At 52.5% G+C, this 21,326-nt stretch overlaps 2 protein-coding genes across 2 annotated transcripts in view; both read right to left on the bottom strand.

Moving 5' to 3' along the window:
• The window catches only part of LINGO1 (leucine rich repeat and Ig domain containing 1), a 58,188-nt gene extending 42,679 nt beyond the window's left edge, over nucleotides 1-15,509 (bottom strand). The window contains exon 1 of the mRNA XM_018923273.3: nucleotides 15,426-15,509. The gene's annotated coding sequence lies outside the window, so the exon portion shown is untranslated. The remainder of the gene's footprint in view (nucleotides 1-15,425) is intronic.
• LOC103823181 (uncharacterized) overlaps nucleotides 15,439-21,326 on the bottom strand; it is a 115,370-nt gene continuing 109,482 nt past the window's right edge. The window contains exons 5-6 of the mRNA XM_050978567.1: nucleotides 19,790-19,959; nucleotides 15,439-15,511 (exon numbers count right to left, since the gene is read on the bottom strand). Coding sequence (XP_050834524.1) covers nucleotides 15,505-15,511; nucleotides 19,790-19,959 — 177 coding nt within the window. The 3' untranslated portion in view covers nucleotides 15,439-15,504. The remainder of the gene's footprint in view (nucleotides 15,512-19,789; nucleotides 19,960-21,326) is intronic.

Below are 21,326 nucleotides of genomic sequence, written 5' to 3' on the forward strand. Positions count from 1 at the left end.
TTATAAGCCCCCAGGACATTGCAACTGTAACTTAAAAAGAAAAAGAAAAAAAAATAGCCTAACAAAAAACACAAACCTTTCCTCTGATCAATAGTGCAGGCAACTGGAAAAGGTATAATTCAATTTGTCAGCACACAGTTATTAGTTACTGTGATGGAGCCCTTCCTCCCAGCCCCACTTCCCTTTTGGCTCCTGACACTGCTGTTCCTGGGGCAGGGGAGCAGCCCATGATGTGACACGGAACTCGGGGAGGGCTGAGACCCAGCACAGCCACACAGGAGCTAATGGAGCTGTGCCCTGGGAGCTGAGGCTTCACTGCACCTGGGAAAAGGCAAGGAGACAGAGGCTCCTGTGTGAAAGGCAGTGCTGACTGCTCTCGTTCCTCTATCGGCTTTGCAAAGTCCCCTCCTTGGGAGTTCTTAGGGGTTCCCACACATCCACCCTATCCTTTAAATCCACTGCTCTTCCCAAGCGTCAGGTGTCTCCTTCTTCACCCCTTTGTGGTGCTAATAAAGCCACATCATGAAGAACCATGCAGGTCCTGTGCAAGGGCTTTAAAGCTCCTTTTCCAAGGGGTGGCAGGGGCAGGAGCCAAAAGGGGGGAGAGAGCCAGGGTCCCCACACGGCTCTGCTGTGGACCAGCAGGAAGGGAAACATGCCAGAGCATGCATGGCCTCAGAGAAAATCAATTACCACATGAAACAAGGGGCCAGAGGCCTTGGGGAGCCGTATCACACACCTTCCCCAGCTCTCCATCACAGCCGAGCCTGAAACCACCTCCCCTTGCTCCTGAGACCAGTGAAAGTGGAGGGCAAAGATGCAGAGCCATGGGTAGCTGTGAATACCAATGCCTTCTGTTCATGCTGATCCTCCTTGTCCACCCCTTGGCACAGTGCCTCCTGAACCACCAGTCCCACGAGGCCACCACAGAGCCGAGCGTGGCCATCGGTGCCCGCGGCCCCACCTGAACCCTGAGACAGAGACACTTCCAGCAAGGCTCGGCTCAGCTCCCTCCCCCACCTCCTCCACCAGGGAAACCTCCAGATATGCATCCAGAGATGTCTCTTTCCATTTGTTGATGTCGACAGGCGTATCACACACACATTCATTATTTAATCTACCTTTGAATTGGGCTAAATAGTTCTGAGGATAATTACAGAGCGTTTGTATTTATAGAAAAGCGTCGTGCTCGATCTGCGTGAGCACGGATAACGCCGCTGCCATCTATAAATACGGAAGGGAGGCTGTGGGAAGGCAGACGACGCTTCCAGGCGCCATGAAAAGCAAAATGCACGGATGGCCCCACACACAGGGAGCTGTTACGGTTCCTCTCCCTCAGAGCACTCCACAAACGGAGCTGAGCAGCCACACAGCACAGAAGGGACAGGGAAGGGGACAGGAGCACACTGCCATGGGGCACAGCGAGGCCAGAGCAGCAGAAGACAGCCACAGGGCTGCAGGACAGGGAGGGGATCAAAGGGAGCAGAAGCACAGGGAAATGGGATGCAATCAGTGCTGCCTGGCACAAAGGCCCAGAGCCCTGGAGGGCGAGCAGAGCCAGAGTTGGGGAGCAGCATGGAAGGAGAGAAGGGAGAGAGGGAGAGAGGGAGGATTCACTGTTCTTCTTCCCACAGCAATAAAAGTTTTACAGCAGCATAGCCAGCACTTATGATTTTATTGCCAGCATTACAGAGGTAGAGCTTCTCCAAGCCCCAGTCCCTGGAGTCAAGTTAAGGCTCAGGAAGCTTGGCTTTCATAAGAAACCAATGGAAGAGGAGAGAGGCCAGTGCAGGAACACTGGGGAACGTGCAAACACCCAGCTCCAACTCCAGGCAGCAAATAAAAGGAAGACATTATTTTTAAATTTATTTGTTTTTAAAATAATTTTATGCCTCTGGAGTGAAGGCGTGCAGAGAGCAGGGAGCTGGACATTGCTGTGATTTGGGAGGACTTGCAAGAGGCAGCATTAGCCCACCTTGATGAGAGGCTGTGCACATCCCTGTGGTCCATGCCCACCCTCCCAACCTCAAAATCTTTTGGCATTTCTCAGGCTTTAATTCCCTGCTGGCACAGAGCCCCAGCTCAGGTGTGATGCAGAGACCCCCCCCCTAAATGAGCCATGAAGCCATTTCACAGGTGAGCTCCAGAAGGGCAGGACCATATGGAAAGCTGCTCAGCACCAGATCAGGTACACTGCCTGTGCCCACACAGGCACACACACAAATTACGAGTACTTCTATTGCATTAGTGCCTGCAAATTTCATTCCAGTCATATCCCATTCAGTGAGATACTGCACAGATACAAGAACAAGCAGCATTTTTTTTACCTAGAGAGGAAAGCTGTTTTTCTCTGCATATTGGTTTAAAGCAAACACAGCCAGAGGCTGCACACGCCTGAGTAATGGCCCGTGACTGTGCCAGTGAGGAGGGGAGAGATGACAGTGCCGTGCCCAGGCTCACTGGCTTTGAGATCTCCTTGTGCTGCCCCCACAACGGATGCACCCAACCCTGCTCTGCAGAGACCATCCAGCACAGCAGGAAGAGTCCAATCCAGGCCCTGGGTTTCTCCAGTGTAGGGCTTTGCCTCGCCTGTTTCCCATTGCTAATTTCTAAGCAAATATTTGGCCATCTGGCAGCCCTGTCCAGCGGGCAGCAAAGCGAGCGCTCGGCGCTGCTGCGGAAAGGGCGAAGCTGACATTAAACGTCCATCCCCGAATGCCGGGCACCCCCTTCCGACACGGCTTCCACCATTTGGCAAACCGCTCCTCACCATCTGCCTGGAGAGCTCTCCAAAGGGCATGGAGCCTGCTAAATATAGCCCAGGAGCTTAGCAAACATTTGCAGCCAGTCTGAGAAGACTTCTCTCAAAGTTCCATCTCCCCCAGCCCATCTCCCTTGCCTGTGACGTCTCAGATATCCTTAAACCACCTCTGCGTTTTTTAGTCCCATTTCCTCTTTGGAGCCTTTTCCTTCCCCATTCCCTTCTCACAACCACTCTTCACCTCTACTTTTACAGTTGAATTCTCCTAACACTTTCCTTCACGCTCAGAGGAGGGCTCTAGATGATGCCAATGCTCCTTTCCCAGCCCACGGATCCTCAGATGCAGTGGGAGATTGCAAAGCCTGTGGGCTGACTCTGCATTCGCTTTTCCAGGACCAATTTCTGCACACAGCACCCCAACTTTCCCTGATGGCCCCATACAACTGACACAGGGTGCACACCATGGGCACCCCTCTCTCTGGTGGCCCAGCCAGCAGCAGGCTGATGTTCCCACCTTTGCCTCAGTAGCTCGCCTTCTGTCTGACATGGAGTGCCACAAGCCCTGACCTTCACATCCATCCACAGCTTAGCAGCCTCTGACTCCATTTTTTCCAGGCAAGCACAAGCCCAGCTGTCTCCTCTCTGGCCCAATTTTAACCTTTCCCACCAAGAACAGGGACCAGGAGCAGTATCCCTCATGGCACTGCTGACCTGCTAAGAATGAGGAAACCTGTTGTAGTGTTGGGCTGAACTGCACTTACAGACTTCAGGCAGCTTGACCCCATCGTATCTGCTCCCTAGAAAAGGAAGAGCCGTCTGCTTGTGTTTTATCAAGGCAAACAAACTAAGCACAGCAAAAAAAAAAACAAGCACCCATCATCCTGGGCATGGACAAACTCAGCATGAAGACAGCTCTTGCTGTTGCATGGGGTTGTTAACAGTGCAGCACCTGGAGTTTCCTCCTTGGGGAAGCAGAGAAAGGGAAAAAAACCCCAAGAAAACAAACCCCCTTTAACAATGAACTCTCGTGCTCAGTCATACGTGAAAGACAGGAGAAGGGGGAGGAGAGAGAGTGAAAGGGAAGGAGGAGAGACAACAGAAGACAGAGTACTATTTCTTCCTCAAATATTTATTTTCAGGTCTGCCTTGGAGTGCTGCTTATTGAGATACAGAGCCTTGCTGTGCTGCAGCCTGTAACCTCCTGCTGCACATGTTCATGGCATTGCTTTAACTGGAGCTGGAACCACTGGGAATTCCCAGTGCCAGACCCCACAGAGGGCAGCTCTCCTTTGGGTCCCACTCACCCCCAGGCATCTGACCATGCTCTCCATCCTGAGTCCAGCACCACAGGTCTTCACCTCTTCCAGCACTGTGCTTGAAGAGCTGGGGAGCTCAGAACACACAGCTCAGCTCCAGCCAACCCTTGCTGTCTGGCCAAGGCACAAGGCTTGGAGCTGGGGGCCTTCAACTGAGACTCCTCAGTTTTTTTGTGCTCCTTCAATACTCACCACTGCCCTCAGGGGCAGCAGAGCTGGCCTGAAGGGAGATGAGAAATTCTCCAGCCAGTTTTTCAGGTGAGCTGAAAATAGTGACCAAAGCAAGGTGGCTGAAAGCACCAGCCTGCTGGAAGTGACAGATCTTGGAGGAGAGCCAGAGCTGACATCCAGATCACAGATAGCAATTAAGAAATTAAGCTATCAGAGAGGCTATTTGGGAGGGGTGAGTGTCTGTGGTTTGGTCAGATGCCAGAGCAGGTCAGTAACATTTGTCCTTCCCACTGCAGATGGAGATCCTCCTCCACTCCTGATCCCGACACGGTGGCACAGCTCCCTCCTCCCACCACACTCCATGGAGGAGCAGAGAGGGAGAACACCAGAACTCTGCAAAGCAGTGACAGAGGGGAGAGAAGTTGGACAGAAACCACCTGGAGAACTCAGACCTGGCAAAAACAGCTTCACCTGCCCCTGAACTAGAGCCCCAGCTGTAGATCCCTTCTGCAGGGAAGGATGGGAATCTTCAGCAGTGCTCCCAGAGCAGACACAGGGGCCATTCCCCACACAGCCAAGAGAAGCACCATGTTCAAGGACAGCCATGCCCAGGATACACCACCATTGGCCACACAGTGCTGCATGCAGTGCACCCAGATCAGTCCTTGGGGTGCTCAGCACAAGCACCCCATCCATTCCCTATCTCATCCACTTCCACCCTCCAAATGATGGGGCATGTTGGTCCTTGGGAAAGTCCTTCACTCTGCTAGAATCCCTGATTATTCCCATCTCCTGCACAGCTCAGCTCCACACACCAGGTACCAGAAACCAGGACATGCAGAGCACACCTGCTCTGCAATAAGCTTACAGCCTCACACTGGCCACTAAATTACACCTCTTGAAATGGGAAAAACTGTGTTTCCTTCTCTAAAAGACTGTGCTGGGAACCCCACGGAGGGAAGCCCAGCTGTGCCACACACCTGAGTAGGATGGGCTCACCCCCACAGCTCTCCTGGAGCAGCACGCAGCACTGGCACTGCAAACACCGTGCCCTTCTCCCCATCCCAGGTCTCAGCTCCGCCACCCTCCCAGCCCCAGCCTCATGTGTGTGCACATCTGCACTTGCACGCCTGCAGCCACACACAGACAGCTTCCTCTCTGTGCCAAGCATGAGAAATATTGATTTCTTTCCCCCTGCAATATTTCGCTTGGCTGAGCAGATTTAGAATTGAAGAGTCAGACTCTGCCTAGAGACTAGAACCATATTTAATTCCACGGTTTAAGAAGCCCTAGAGCAGGTTATTCTTATTTTAAACTACTAGTGCATTTAAAAGCAAGTGACATTTCAGGAGGATGGGGTGGGTGATGGCTGGTGGCCTCTGCCTCAGTCCAGTCAGTTCTGGGAAGAATTTTGCAGCTCTGCTGCATCCCCACAGCCCCATCAACTGCTCTGCCTGTGCCAATGAGACCTGAGGGGTGGTGGTGAGCTACCCAGCAAAGTCTGGGAGAACTGCTTCCATGTCCTCCTAACTGAGGAGAAATCAGGGGGAAAAGAGAGCAGAGAAAGGCAAGGTGTGAAAACCTCTGATGAAAATTGCTCGGTGCATTGAGGTTTCAGGATTCATATTGCCTGTTCCTGCACCAGGCTCTGCTCATGGAGGCCTCAGAAGCAGAAATGTGCAGACAGAGAACAAAGACATGGTGCCTTGGCCAGAGGATGATCCCTCACATGGCCTGATCATGCAGCAGGGCTGCTGGAGGGCAGAGCCACCCCCGCCTACCTCCTGGACAAACACACTGCTCTCCCCAGGCACACAGCCTCAGCACGGACTCCAGAGGAGATGCAAGGGACGTTTAAGGGAGAAGGGGGGAACACAATAGCAAAGGCTTGCCCAAAGCATCCCTGAGCCCCTGCCAAGGCCAGGCAGATGGGCACATACACTGCTCCCTCCAAGCCACATGGAGCATGTCTGCTGCCCTGCACAGTGGCAGGAAAAAGCCAAGTGTCCCCAGGATGAAGGGCCCAGCTCAACAGGAAGGGATCCAGGTGAGATAAGCACTGCCAAGGAATGGGTGAAATTATTCTGGAAAAGAGGAAGGGAAGCACAGATCCCTACACACTGCTCATCTCCCCACATCCCATCTCCAAGGACTCATAGCACAGGTTCAGCTGCACACCTGCGACCCTGCCCTGGCTAAGGGGGTCTGAGCACAAGAGCATCCACTGTCCCCTCTGCCTAAGGCACCATCTCCTGGCCCCTACCAGTTCCAGCCAGCCAGTCATCCCCAGTGGCCCCACAACGTGCCCACGGAGCAACAGGCAGATTGAGATGCTCTTCTCAGCCTCTAAATAATGGAGATGAAGACACCGGGTGCCAGACGCCTCAGGGGCGCTCTGGTACGTGTGTGCCCACGGCATACCCATGTCCCTGAGCAGAGAGAGACCCCGACCCAGCACTGCTGCTCCCAGGGCCCTGCAGCGGGCTCAGCTGGGAGCTCCAGGGTGGCTCCTGCTCTGAGCACCGCAGAGCCGCTCCCCCGGCTGGAGGGGAGCCCGGCAGGGCTGGGGCTGGCAGCCGGGGAGCGCCAGGGAGCCAGGACTCACAGCAGGGCGAGCTGCGGCAGGGCCGGGCAGATGCAGCACCCACTGCAGCAGCCATGCATTAGTGGTTGCAATCAGGGAGATGCAGCACCCACTGCAGCAGCCATGCATTAGTGGTTGCAATCAGGGAGATGCAGCACCCACTGCAGCAGCCATGCATTAGTAGCTGCAGTCAGGGAGATGCAGCAGCCATGCATTAGTGGCTGCAGTCGGCCCTGACACTGCGCCCTCGCAGCTGTGGTGCTGTATTTTGACTGAAGCAGACAAGCAGGGCAATGGAAATGGATCCTTTATATAAGCTCCCTGCACGGGCTCTAACAGCTCTTGACATCTTTGCCCACTGTGCTCCTGGCTGGTGCTCAGGCACAGGCCAAGCCAGGACTGCACAGGGAGGGCAAACTGCTGGGCTAACACCCCACGGGCACACAGGCACAGTGTGCCTTGCTCAGGAAGGGGACAAGGAGCCTGGCTTGGATCTGGTGCCAAAGGCTGCCATGGGGCTCCCAGTACCAAGGGTGTGTCCTATGGCACCTCCTGGAAGCAGGTCCAGCTTAAACTCATCTTCCTGGATAATACCAGGCACAGGCAGCTCCAGCAAGACTTGGTGAGTCCAGGGCACAACAGGGCCAGCGCTGCTGCAAGTTTGGATGCAAGGAGGTCACAAATGGGGTGCTGTGGAGGGACCCACTGTGCCTGGGGAAAGGTCTGAGGGAGGAGGAGGCAGGAGGAACGGATGAGCACAATTAGCTGTGGTAAAAGCCAAGGCTGTGAAAGCCCATTACCATTAGAGTAATTATTGCAATTATTATCTTCTCATATTTTTGACAATTCAGTAAGAATTAGCTTAACAGAAGAAAACATTTTCTGCTAAGTGCTGGTGAATCTAAAACAGAGAAATAAAATTATGTTTCACTTTACATCTGGACATTTCCAAGGATTTACCCAGCTCTCTAAAATAAAAGTTAAGGAACTTCCCAACCAAAGTTTTCTTATGAAAGGAAAGTAGCAATTAATTCATTGGGAAAATAGCAAAGTGAAACCCCAGGACATTATCCTTTTTCTGCTCTTCTGCCCCAAACAAACAATTCAGCAAAACAGAAGCAGATCTCTGGGGACATGGTTTAGCAGTGGGCTTGGCTGTGGTTAGTGGGTGGACTCAATGATCTTTAGAGGTATTTTCCAGCCTAAACAATTCTGTGATATCTTGTCCTGATCTGCTGAGACAGGCTTGTGTCACCAGAGCTACTGCTGGCTTTGGCACGTGGGTGCAGCTGGGGCACCCTCCTCCTTCCCCATCCACCCAGAGAACCAGCACAGACAATAAACACCCATCATGAAATGGCTTTAAAGAACAAAGTGTATAGAAGGACAAAGCTGGAATGAATTTTAAAAAAGTATATAAAAAATAACAAAAAAAAGAGCATTGCAATTAGCTAAACTGTTAAATGAATAAAAAGGTATTAAATAAAATTTCCTGAATGTCAAGTTGACACAGTTTTTTACATTCAGGCAAGGAAATGAGTCCCTTGAGCAAATCTCCCTGCTCCAGGGCTGGGCATTAAAGGCTTTCTGGTGGATGTTGCTGGCTGAGGTGCCTTTGATCTGGTCTGCTGGATGCAGCTCACATCTCCCAGCCAACGCAGCCCTGAACACAACCCCTCCTCCCACCCCCAGCCCGGGGACAGCACTGCAGGGCTGGCCAAAGCCAGGGCTCCATGGGAACAGGGAAGCTGAGCCTCTCCAGTGCCATCCAACTGCCCCAGCAGGTCTCTTCACCAGGGTGCCTTCACAGCCTGCTTTGCCAGCTCTCCTCCAAGTAGGACAAAGCAGCAGGGCTGCTCTGTCACACCTCCACCTTCACCTCTCCCGCAGGCACCAGCAGCAATTTTCCCTCTCTGGGGAAAGCAGCTTTCTTTAGCAGCATGTTGCCTGTCAAAGGCTCTTCCCTCAGTGCCTCCTGAAGCCAGTGAAACCTTTCTGTTTGGGAACGAGGGGAATGCTCCCTCCTGTGGCAAACACAGCGGCAGCCCCGCTCCCTGGTGAGAGGAGCCCCAAAAGGGGCCCGGCTCCCTCGCTCCCCGCACCTACAGAACAAACATCCAGCTGCTCAGGAGCACCACGCAGGCTGGGGACATTACTTGCTGCCTGCAAGGTCATTCATGGCAGATAACTGTGGATCCCGAGATGTACATATGTGTGCATATCTGTAATTCCTGCGTGTTTTGTATACAATAATAAATACAACGCAGGAACTTAACCAGTGAGGTACCAACAAAGACATCAAACGAAGCAATTTGTCTCAGCCAATTGCCTGAGCTGTCTCCGATGTCGCTGTCTGCCGCTGACAATGAGAGGCTCTTAAGTGTCCTGGAATTGCACGGCGAGCTCCCCAAAGCTCTCACTGCCGCCCGCCTTCCCCTCCCTCCAGCTCCTTCCTGTGTTTCTCCAGTAAAACACTTTCTTACGCAAATAAACATGCAGGGAGGCACAAAAGGCATTTTGTCTAGGATTTCAACACTACCACGTATTTCTCATTCAAATACTCAGCTGTATCCTTCAGAGATCAAAAGCACAGCACTGAAACGAGGCGAAGCACGAACATCCCAAGCCAATAGCTCAAGCTCCCCTTTCATTCCTGTTCTGCCTGAGGAAGCAGATGAGAATTCCATCACTGTGGTGGCTCCCAGGTGTCACAGGCCCAGGACTCCTGGGCATGCAGGTACAGCTCTCACAGCATCCATCTCTGCACTGAGCTGCCAGTGATTATAGTAATGGCCATTAAAGCCTTCATGAGCACTGCCTGTACAACCAGCAGGTGACCTATGTGCTGTGAGGTCTCCAGGGAGGTGCAAGCTGGGGCTGGCACAGCCTAGACCAGCTGGAGAGAGATCACTGCTCCCAGATACTGGAGTGGGGTCTGGCTCAGGCAAGGGTGGCCCCGTGCAGCACCAGCACCCAGAGAAGGCACAACTCACTGCACACCTCCTCCAGCACAACCAGCATCGAGGCATCCCTGCCACTTCACACAGGGGAGCTGTAAAGGGAGGAATGGATAAACACACCCACAAGCCCCTCCTGTGCCCCAACCTGTCAGCCAGAAACTGTACACACCTGTACTGCACCACAGGCTCAGGTTTATTAACAGGGACCAGCTTCCCTGCACAACCAGCTCCATGACTGCAGCCCATCTCCCATCCCAAAGAGCCTTTCCCCATGGGAACACCTTGGGACAGCAGGGCTGAGCCCCAGCAGCTGCCCACTGCTCTCCCCACCCCACTGTGGTGAGGACAGTGCTGAGCAGGAGCCACGGGCTTGGGCATGTTTACTGTGTAATATATGAACTCACACCAGTTTTATAAGCCCCTCCTGGCTCAAATCACATTGTAATTCTGAACAGTTTTAAACTCATTTAAATCCTAATAAAAGCACCACCCTGCATTTGCATTCGCTGCTTGCAGGTCCCTGCGGCTGCCGTGACAGCAGCTCCTGTGGAATTGGGAATGCTGGATGCCATCCCTCACAGGAGGGGTCAGATGCACACTGAACAGGACAATTAAAAACACAGATGCAAGAAATGGACCTCCACACTGACCCAGGATGATTGGCAGAGCAGCTGTGTGTTGAAGCTTTCACAGTAACACAGGAGAGCAGCAGCATGGAAACCTCAGTGTCCCACCTCCTCTGGAATCCCAGAGGAGATCCAGGCCAGCTCTGTGGACACACAGGCACAAGGCACCCACAGACTGCACCAGAACTGGGTTTAAAGGAGAACAGGGAATGACTAATGAAGCACCAGGAAACAAACAAGGCTGCAGGTGCTGCCAGAAGTGTGTGCATTGCCACACAGGTGCCCTGGGGCAGGTGGGAACAGATCCAGCAGGAATCTGCCCTGGTTCCCCACATATCCCAGTGTGCTGGAGACTTGGGGGGTGCTGCCACAGTCTGGGGCTACATCACACCCTGGGAGGGCTCTGGGGCTGCATCTCAGCAGATCCTCCATCTGGAGCACATCCTCACCCCAGCAGCACTGGCACCAAGGGCCAGTCTTGCCCTTCCCTCCCAGCACAGCCCAGCTGTGTTCCAGCTGTGCCAGAGGATGCAGCAGGGGGCTGGCTGATGGTAGCCCCTGAGGCCCAGCTCACACAGCTCTCATGCCACCACAGGCACAGCAGTGCTGACTCAAGCCCTGCCCATTGTGTCCCTTCCCCAGTGCTGCTGCCCCGCTGTTCCCTGCTCCACAGCCTCTCACCTCTCCTCCAGGTTCAGCCCTGCTCCATTCCCATCCCTCCCCTCCAGTGCAGTGCACTGGCACTTGTCCAGTGCTTTATGCATGCCTGGTTTTGGCAGTGACATTAACAGGCTCCCCTGAAACAGTGAGATTATGAGCTATACCCATCCAGCTACAGAAATACTAATTATTAGCAACTGTATGAGATAAATGGAAATATCAATGATGAAAGTCAATATTATTGCCTCCTTTGTTCCTGTTTGTTTTATTTGTAGATGAAAGGACCACTCAGGCTGTCTCCCCAGGATGTGGCCGGGAGCTGGAACAGCTCCTCTTGGCAAGCTCCTCCAGAGCTGCACTCTGATAAGAAATCACACTGCACACATGCTTGCAAAGGGCTCTCTAAATCAGCAGCCCTCAAAAGCAGCCATTGTCTTTGATTGATTCATAAAACTGGAGCTGCTTCCATTCCCTGCTCCAGAGCCAGGCAAGGGAGGATTCAAGGAAGGGAGAAGGTGGAGTGTGGGTGGCAGTGATTAATTGTGGAACATGGCACGGCGCTGGGAACGCTCCATGGCTTGGCTGGCTTTGATGCTCACGCCTTCATCCTCCTCACTTGGTGGTTTAGGCACCAAGATGGGAACCAAGGACCCCTCCCAGGCTCTGAGAGAGATCCTCAGGCAAGTCCCAGGGCCCTGCTGTGGCCGGGTGAGCACTTACAACATCAACATTGCCTTAATCAGCAAGTCTGCTCCCTCTGCATGTTCTGAGTCAGAGCTGCTGATTTTGGTGACAAGAGACTTTTTTTTTTTTTTAAGCCCTATTAGCGTTGCAGAGCTAACAGAGCTAAGAGCAAGTGAATGGGATACTAATTTTGGATCACACCTCTCAGCACTGGGAGGGCACTTCCTAGAGCAGCCTGTCTCCACAGGCAAGCCACGTGTTCCCCACAGCCATGGGGAGCAGGACACAGCCAGGAGGGAGCCATGGGGTGCACCAGGGCATTATTCTTGTTCCTAGTATTCCCTAACATGTCACTAAACTGCCTCCACACCCTTCCAAGCCCTGAGTCCATCACCAGCAAACATCCACAGGAACAAAGCCCTGTGACTCCCAACTCGCCATCTCCAAGGTCAATGCAGTGATCACCTCCCTGCAGTGAATACAAACCATCCCAGCCCCTCAGTGCTAACCAGGACAAACACTCCTGCTGCCTCTCTCCATGTGCAGTGAGATCAGGAGAAGTGGAAGCCTTGCAGGAGTAATTAGAACAGTCTTTAAAAAGCAGTCAGCCTATCCTAAATATTTCATGGAAGGTAATATTTTTTTTAAAGCTGCTTTAAAACCCCTCCTTGCCCCTTGGAGCATGTCAGGGTGCAATTAAGCAGAAAGGATCAAGGCATAAACCCAAAGAAACAAATTGCCATGCACACCCACCTCCACTCTCACTTCTTCCCTGTGGTTAACATTGATGTGACATCCCAAAGCTCTGTGTGCACTCTATATCATCTCCCAGCCCAAGACAAGGGAGAGCTGCCTCAACTGCTAGAAAACCTCAGAAGCCTCCCAGTCTCACAAAAACAGTGCCCAGATTCCTGCCACAGAGTCCCTGAGTGTCCCCACCAAACTCTGAGCATCAGACACTGGAAAATGCCACCAAGTGGGCTCTGCAGAGATGCTGGACAGTGATGGTGGCATCCATCAAATGCACTCATGGTCCACTCTGGGCAGGGCAGCCTGGCTCCCTGCCTGGCTTGGTAGATTTTTGCAAAATTAAGAATCATTTTTAACAACAGAAAAATCTCTTAATAGCTTTGTCAGCCCTCAGAGGGGAAATCTCTTTTAATCCAGAGAGCCAGGGGGGAACCAGGTAAGGCACAGAACAGAAATGCAGGGCTTCCCTTGGCCCTACTGGGGAGAAGAAGCCAACCTTCCAGAAGAGACCACAGACACCTCTCCCCCTGTGACACTCCTTCCTCCAGCCCAGTTCTCTCTCTCAGCTCTCCCAGTCCCACTCTTTAACCACAGCATTTGGGCCAGCTGAAGACAAGAGTGGCCCTGGTGTTCCCAGTGTCCCTGGGGACAGCCTCAACACTGCTGCCACTCCACGTGTCCCCAGCTCATGGGGACACCAGGCTTTTGATGTAACCTTGGCACCAAAAACTTGCTTTTCAATAGAATCCAAAAGGGGCTTGGTGGAAACCCTGCTGCAAGTCCATGGCCACATCAGCAGAGCTACAAAACACCAGAGAGGACATGGGGGATTTTTTGGGAGCATTTATGGCACATGCAGTCAGAGAGGAAGAGAAACATCCCTCAGAAACCACAGCAGTTCAAAGATCTATTCAGTTTGAACACTAAAAAATTCATGCATTAAAAATCCACTCAGGCTCAGAACTAAATAAAGCCTCTGACCACATCATCCAGCCCAAGGTTTGCAGGATCCTTGAGGAGAGAGCTTCTGTGCCTGCTGGATGCTCAGGCTGAGATCCCTGCTCCCAGCACCACATCCTGCTTCTTCCCTCCAAGCTTTTGGGCAGGGCAAGGGTCTGTGGGCTGTTTGGGACCCCAGCTGTGCCTGGCTGCCCTCTTCTTACACTGCTTAGTGGACAGAGCTGCCTGAGAAACTGACCCCACATCCCTCTCCCTCATTATCCCAAATTCCCTAGGAAATAACTTTTCTCCTTTTCTCAAAGGAAAAACCAGAAGGAAAACCAAAACCACCTCGTTTTCTAAATACTGTTCTTAGGAAAAACCTTCAGTTTTTGCAAAGAGCACTCTGAAAGAAAACACCCAAATCCAAACACAGAGCAGATGGTTCTTGGTGCTTACATTTTCAGGAGGACTTTAACCAGCAGGATCATTTCCCAGCAGAATTTTGTTTTAAGAGACAATCACTAAAAATAAATGCACTTCAGAGCTTGCTGTTGAAAAGGTATTTTCACAGAAAAGTGCTATTTCCATGGGCCCTGTAGCTGCTCTGTCAGCCCTGACACAGTGGGAGCTCCTCCTTGGAGCATCTTTCACACACAGCTTCTCCCAGGGTCCGATGCACACAGAGCACCTGCGGGAGCAGGAGGGATGTCTGGGCTCATTCCTGATTACCATAAAACAGGAAAAAGCAACAAGAAGCTACAAACACCTCCCTGCAAAGCTGGAAATGCCTTCCACAGGCTCCTCTCACACAGGAATGTGAGGCAAGGTAAGGACAGGTCCCTTTTTTGCATGCACCAGGCTGAGCCTATGCAGCCTGCACTTTGCTTTGAGCAAAGAGCAACATAAGGGAGAAATGACATATCTGAGTGTGAAAGAGTTCTGCCTCACTCTTCTGATTCTCTTTTCCCTGAACCAGGCATGGAGCACCACCTCTGGGCTACCCCAAGAGAGCCCTGTGCCCTCCCCAGGTAGGAGTGCCACCACTCCTGCTGAACAGAGATCCCAGCACACTCCTCCCCCTCCTACTACCTTGGACAACATCCAGTTTCAACAAACCCTCCCCCCAGCTGTGGCAGATGAAAGATGCTTGAATCATCCTAATTTTTTTTTTTTTTCATTAGGAAACCAAGCTCTGCTCTTCACCAAGAGATCCTTTTTATTCTCTCTCGAGGACTGACATGCTGGGAAATTGCCTCAGCCCAGTCAGCTCTGATGTTTGCTGTCTCACGCATCTCCTGTATCAGGCTGACAGCTCCCAGACCCAGCTGAGGATGGAGATGTGCAGAACAAGCCAAAAGCTGCTCCTGTCTCTTTTAGCTGTCCCGGCAAGAGCGCGGGGAGGAGGTGCAAGAACAGAGCCAGGACCCTCTCGCCCGCCCTCTCCTGGAAGACAAACCCGTTCCTGCCCGGCATTCCCGAGCCGCAGCCTCTGGCTGTCCACCTGAACCACTCCACGTGGGCAGCGTTTGTCCCTCCCTGATGTAACGCGAGCTGGAGCAAACCCTTCTAAGCAGAGCCACACAATCCCTTTACAAAGCCCTTTCTCAAAAGCACCACCATCCAAATACTCGTTTTAGAGGCCTCTCCCCCCTGGTAAAACGCTCCCCTGAGTGGGCACGATGGAGTGACTGAACACCTCCCACCTGCCACAGAGCCCAGCTGGAAGCCATCCCCACCAGGAGGGCTGGGAGATGGGTACCCAGCTGCCTCACCCCCACCCCAGGAGGGCTGGGAGATGGGTACCCAGCTGCCTCACCCCCACCAGCAGGGCTGGGAAGCCACCCCAGACAAAGGGGGAAGGAAAAGGCATTTTTACCACACTTCTGGCAATGGAAAGCCAGCCCTGGATTCAGCACCACAAATGCACGTGAGCATCACATGCAGCAGTGCTCCGAGCTCAGGTGCACCTACCTGGGTCAGATGAAGGCAGGATGCTGGGGGATCAGATGCCAGGTGTGCACTGGGCTTTGGCCTCTCCTCTGCTTTCCACTCATGCACTGTGAGCAAAAGGAAACCAAAATTAGGGCTTGAAACCTGGCATTTGAGAGGCGAGCAGGAGTGAAATTAAAAAGCTGTGAATGCTTTTCCCTCTCAAAACTGAGCTCGGGGAAGCTCAATCTTCATCCAAGCTGATATTTAAAAGTTATAAATCAGGCTGTAAAAGACAGAAAAACACAAGTACCAAAATTTAGTGGCCCTGCTGCTGGAAGGCCCAAAATGAGCTGCTAAGAGAGCCATTTTCCCACGGAAATAGAGCAGGTCTGTACTTAGTAGAGCATTGATCTGCTGACAGCTACCAGGACAGATTTGGGCCAGAGCACTTGGGAATCATTTGCAGTGATCTCTGAAGAAGCACATGCATGCAAAAACACTGTTGTAAGGCACTGCTGCAGCTGATTACGAGTCTAGATGTCACTGACTGGTCAGCACAGGCTTACACTTCCTTCCAAAAGCCTCCCCAGGCAGCTCAGTCCCTGGCTGCATCCCTGTATCCCAGCCAAATGCTTCCCAGAGGACAGGAACTGCAAAACATCACCAAAGAGCCGAGCTGCAAAAGGCTCTCACAGCTCAGGACCCCAGCAGTGAGGCTCAAACTGGGGACACTGCACCCCACGGACCCAGGGGGCCTGAGGGCTGTCCCACAGATGTGCTGGGATTTGGAGATGCTGTGTTACAGCCAGAACACTGCCACAAGTCCTGGGGACAACAGGCTGGGCCCTGAGAGATGCCAGGAGCTCGGTCCAGCTGAGGGGTGCACGGGCTGCCAGCACTGGGGTGCCCCAGTTTCCCCAGCCTGGGGCTCCCTCCCACTGCCACCACAGCTGAGTGAGACATGTGCTGGAGGAGAAGAGCTCAGCTGCAGCCCTTCTGCAGGTGGGGGAACAAGTGCCCCACATTCACCATCTCCCAGCACAATTCTGAGGTCAAAGCAGGGGGATGAATTCCTCCTTTCTTGCCATAAAAAGCCATTTCTCTGAGTCCTGAGCCACTCCACAGACAGGGCACAGAGGAGCCTCCAGGAGGTATGAGCACTGCTGGAGGGACTCTGTCCCACCTGGGACTCTGTCTGTCCTCCCAGCACAGGGACACAATGTTGGGCTGGCCAGGAGCCTCCCACTTGCCCACCAGCTTTCCTGGAGCAGTCATCACCCCCAAGATAACCCAAGGAAAGCTAAAGCATCTGATTTCCAGAGGTGTTGAGTGCTCTTGGCTCTCACTGGCTCCACACCCAGGTGCTGGTGCCCCAGCCCTTGGCCAATTGTCACCATCACAGCCCCCAGAGCAGCAGATGACCTGGCAGACAGGTTGGCAGGGAGGGCAGTGCTTGCTCACCTGCCCCCTCCTGTGCACAGCTCCTGCACACACAGGATGTGTGACACCAGTTAAGGGTTCCTTGGTTTTTTGGGGGTTATTCCTGTTACTGTCTACTCCTCCTCAAGAACTCACACATAAGCAGATCTTACAACAATCCCCAATGCTACCAAAAAAAGTCCATCTGTGCTCAAAACTGGGAGCACAAATGCCTCTCTTTAGGGGAACAGAACCTGCCCAATCATGCTTCAAAGGACATCTGAGGTCCTAACACTGCTCAAGATCCTGCAGAAGGCATTGGGAAAATGGGAAATTACTTATTTGGTTTATTTTTTGCTTTCACACATCACTTATTTTAAAAGACTAAAAACATGTTTATGAGTTTAACATATTTAAATGGATCAAAATCTGTTCAGCAAGGATGGAAAACAACTCTCCCACCCCAAACTTCTTGTGGGCTGGAACCTGCTTTTCAATCTTCCACCCACAGCAAATATTTCAAATCCAATTTTAAACTGAAATGCTGGGGACAGATCGGGGAGAGGACCCGTGTGGGGAACTGTGCCACTGCTCTCCTCACCACCACCCCGAGCACCCCTCACCTAAAGTCACTCAGGGACACCTGGGCAAGGCATCAGCTGGGAACAGGGGACAATAGAGGCATCTGTGTGTGGGGAGAGCATCCAGAGAAGATAAAATGAGAAGCTTTCCTTCTTCCTCCTCCTCCATCAGCAGCTTTCCACAAGGAGGATCAATGCAGCCCACTGTAACTGCACCGTTGTTCCATTTTTAATTAATGAAAGAAAAAACTAATCATTGAATTAAACTTCTCATTACTCCAGCTGAATACCCTCTAAGTAAATTTAATTACTGTACGAATTGGGTTTCTCCCTGCCTGTTTCATTAGCTACTGATAAAGATGGAGGGAGGGGGGAAAAGAGGGAGAAATGAAAACAGAGAAGGAGAATGAAAGGTGGGAACAGTAAATGCAAACCCAGAGGTACACAATTCTGGAGTTTCAGGGGCTTCCAGTAAGGGCCTGGGAAAAGACTGTCCCAAAGCAGGGTGGAGGGATTCCCTCTGGGGTAAACCCACAGGGACAAGGGTCCTGCCACCCTCTCCAGCACTGCCACTCACACCCTGGGATCACAGCCACCTGCAAAACAGCCAGCAGAGGTTTGGGCACAACCAGCTCCCCTCCAAACAAGGGCAGACACTGATTTCAGACCTGCAGCAACCATGATCCCTTCTGATCTCACCTGCCTCTGAACAGCCAGTTTTCTTCCTCTGCAACAAAAGGCACAACCCCACCACACTTCAGCAGGGAGCCAGTGCTGACAGAAGCATGGGAACACGTGTGAGCAGATCCTGAACACCTGCTGGCCCACCACGCTCCCAGACACCTGCCTGCAGTGTTTGAGCCTTCCTGCTGGAGTGGGAGTCCTGCACAGCCAGGCTGTGGGCAGCCAGGATGTGCCAGCAGCACCCTCCTCCCAGGAAATCAGCCCAGGAAGCCTTCCTGCAGCCCCTCGTGTTGCTGCACAGATTTTGTTTATGGTATGATTTTGGGGTTTTCCTATTCTCCTTCTATGATTCAGCCTCCATTGCCCCTTCCTGACCCAGGGCATGAGCAAGCACAGCCCCATCCCAAGGAGCCCAGCAGCCCCCACCAAGCACAGCCCCCCTTCCAGCACTTTCCTCCACATCCAGCAGTTCTGTGTGACTGGGTAGGGTCACATCTGGGGTGCACTGGGGTGGACAGGGTGTGGGAAATGGAAAGCACAGCTGATTTCTCCAGCTGGGCACTTTCAGCTGAGCTGGGTGGTGGAAGTGCTACCCAGGTGCCAGCCATGATGGGATTTGGGATTTGGGTCAGATCACCTCCTCCCTGCCATCAGGGGGCTGAGAGGAGCCCATGCAGTCCCACAGTCCCCACGTGTCCTCCCCCCCACACCCCCCAGTCCCTTCCTTCTCTCCCCCATCCCCAGAGTGATTTCTCCTGTTCAAAAGAGAGCTACAAAAAGGTTCTGGGCAGACCAGAAGGTCCCTTCTGCTTCCCATTTATGTCCCCAAATTGGGCTTTCCCAAAGCCCAGATGGGGAAAGCAGTAACAGGCACACTCTGCTCTGCAGGAAGGGAATGGACACTGGGTGAGAGCTGCCACTCACCTCTGGCACCCAGCACAGCTCTGGACACTGGGGCCACCCCCAGAGCCTGGCAGGGTGCTGGCTCCAGGTGGGCTCAGCACAGCACACTCTCCTCTCCAGCACGAGCTTTCTGCTGTAGCTAAAATTGGCTCCCACAGGCTCCTGCCATCACCAAAGTCATTGGTACAGCATGTTCTGCCACCACAGGCTCTTCCCAAGCTCCCACTCAAAAACCCCCAACGCTGGGTGCCATGGGCCCCGCAGCCCCCACTCCCTCACACGCTTCTCTTTTGTCCTGGTGATTAAACAGAGAAAAGAAAGTCATTCAGGATGACCAAAGTAAGGTTTTTTTTTTCTTTGCCAAATTTTAAAGCTCCAGTAATAATTTGGGGCTGAATGAAACATTTTGTTTGGGCTGAAGTGAAGCTTTCATTTTGTTTGTAGGTGGCTTCCCCTCCACCCTGGGAAAAAAAAAAAATCTAGAAAAAAATCAAAATGAAATGTCATCTTGAAACAGATGGCTGAAAGGTTTCATTTTGAAAATGTCAAAATCAAACTTTTCAGTGTTTCACTTTTTTTTTTCCCAGCCAAAGCCACTTGCTAAATACAACCTGAATTCGTGAGCTGAGTCTGTTGACTGAAACCTGAATTTTTTTGGTGCATAAGCTGTTCCCTCAGAGCGTTTTTCTGCAGGCTGGCACAGGTGCCCCACGCTGTGACCCCGCTGCAGCCGGGGAGTCAACAGGAACAGTGTCCTGGAGCAGGTCCTTCTGCAGGGGATGTCCTGGGAAAGCAAAGGCAGAGGCCAGCACTCACCGTGGCAGCAGCTCCGTGCAGCTCCTCTGTGGGGGCTGGCAGGGGGTCCCGAGCAGCGGGGGCAGAGCCGGGCGCTGCGGCCCCGGGCACGAGGGACAGGGGGGTCCCGCCCGTCTCATGGGACCCAGCACGGAGCAGGGGGCACCTGGCTCAGCCCCAGACACACAGCCCTGCAAGACAGGAGGAAGGGACAGCGTCAGGGGCTTTGGTGTGCAGCTTTAGCTTTCTATTAAGTGTTACTGGGATCTTTTCACAGGGTGGTGGAGACAAAACAATCCTGCTCTAGCTGGAGACTCAAGGACTGGAGAGTCTTCAAACTTCAGGCCCAAAGCTTAAACAACATGAAAAGAGGAGGGTGGGCAAGCAAGCAAGGAGGATGAAACTTCATCATGTTGAAGATGAAATGTTGAGATGAAACTTCAGCTGTTAATTGGACAGTTAACTCCCATATGCAAATGGACTAAAATTTATAAAAATGTGAGATCTCATGACCAAGCCCTTCTTTGCTTCCATCTTGGAGCCATCTGGGCATTGCCAGGGTGTGGCCTTTGAGGGCACTTCAATAAATCTCCACTTTATTCCCCTTAACTCCATCCAGCCTCTGCTCCAGCTCCTTGGGGCATCAGCAGCAGTGCCCAAGGATCTGCTCTCTCCACGAGGGACTGCTCACTCCCACCCCTGGCCAGTGCATCCTGCAGGGAGCCCAGCCCATGGCTGAATGGGCTTTGCTCATCTTGCCCCAGGAGGGACAATGTCCATCCCTAAACTGCTCCAAACCAGATCCCAGGGATGAGGTCTAACAAGCAGGTTGGTGCTGATCAGATCTTAGCAACAGCAGATCTCACAGCCTCTCTCCCATGCCCTGGGTGCCAGTCCCCACAAGTGCCTTGTGCCAGCACTGCTGCCAGGTGACTCTGTCCCTATGCAGATCTCTGGGTGACAATGGGACAATGGAGGGCAACCACGCACAAGGCTCCCACTCAGCAAGCAGGAATCAGGTTTTGATTGCCAAGTTCAATAGTCCGAGAGTTTTCAAGCACATTGTGGCACCTCTAAATTCTGCCTTGAATTTTGGGCCTTGACACACAGAAGGGCATTGGAAACACTTTAAATCTGCTTTACACCTGCTATTGATTCCCAGAGTGACAAGATTCCCAGGGTGCACTGGCAGGAGCACAACAGGCCAGATTCATGAAAGTGCTCTCAAAAAAACCACCCCAAAGCTTTAATCCAACACAAAAACAGTTATAAAAATCTGATTTATGCTCCACAAGAAGCTGGATAAGGAAGTCACATGCCACAAAACCCTATAAAAGCAGAAGTAGACACCTAACTCCACCAACTCCACCAGAGCTCAGGTTAGAAATTTGTAGGTTCATTTCCTTTTCCCTTTCACCTCTGGTTCAGCTCAGGAGCAGCAGCAGAAGTGCAGCAGGACCATCACCCTTCCAGCATGATCACAAACCACAAAATGCTGAGGCTGGTGTTGGAAAACCTGTTTGTAGGAGATCACCAGCCTGATAGCTGCCTGAAAGAG

This window comes from Serinus canaria, chromosome 10 (genome assembly GCF_022539315.1).
Source record: "Serinus canaria isolate serCan28SL12 chromosome 10, serCan2020, whole genome shotgun sequence".
NCBI classification, from domain to species: domain Eukaryota; kingdom Metazoa; phylum Chordata; class Aves; order Passeriformes; family Fringillidae; genus Serinus; species Serinus canaria.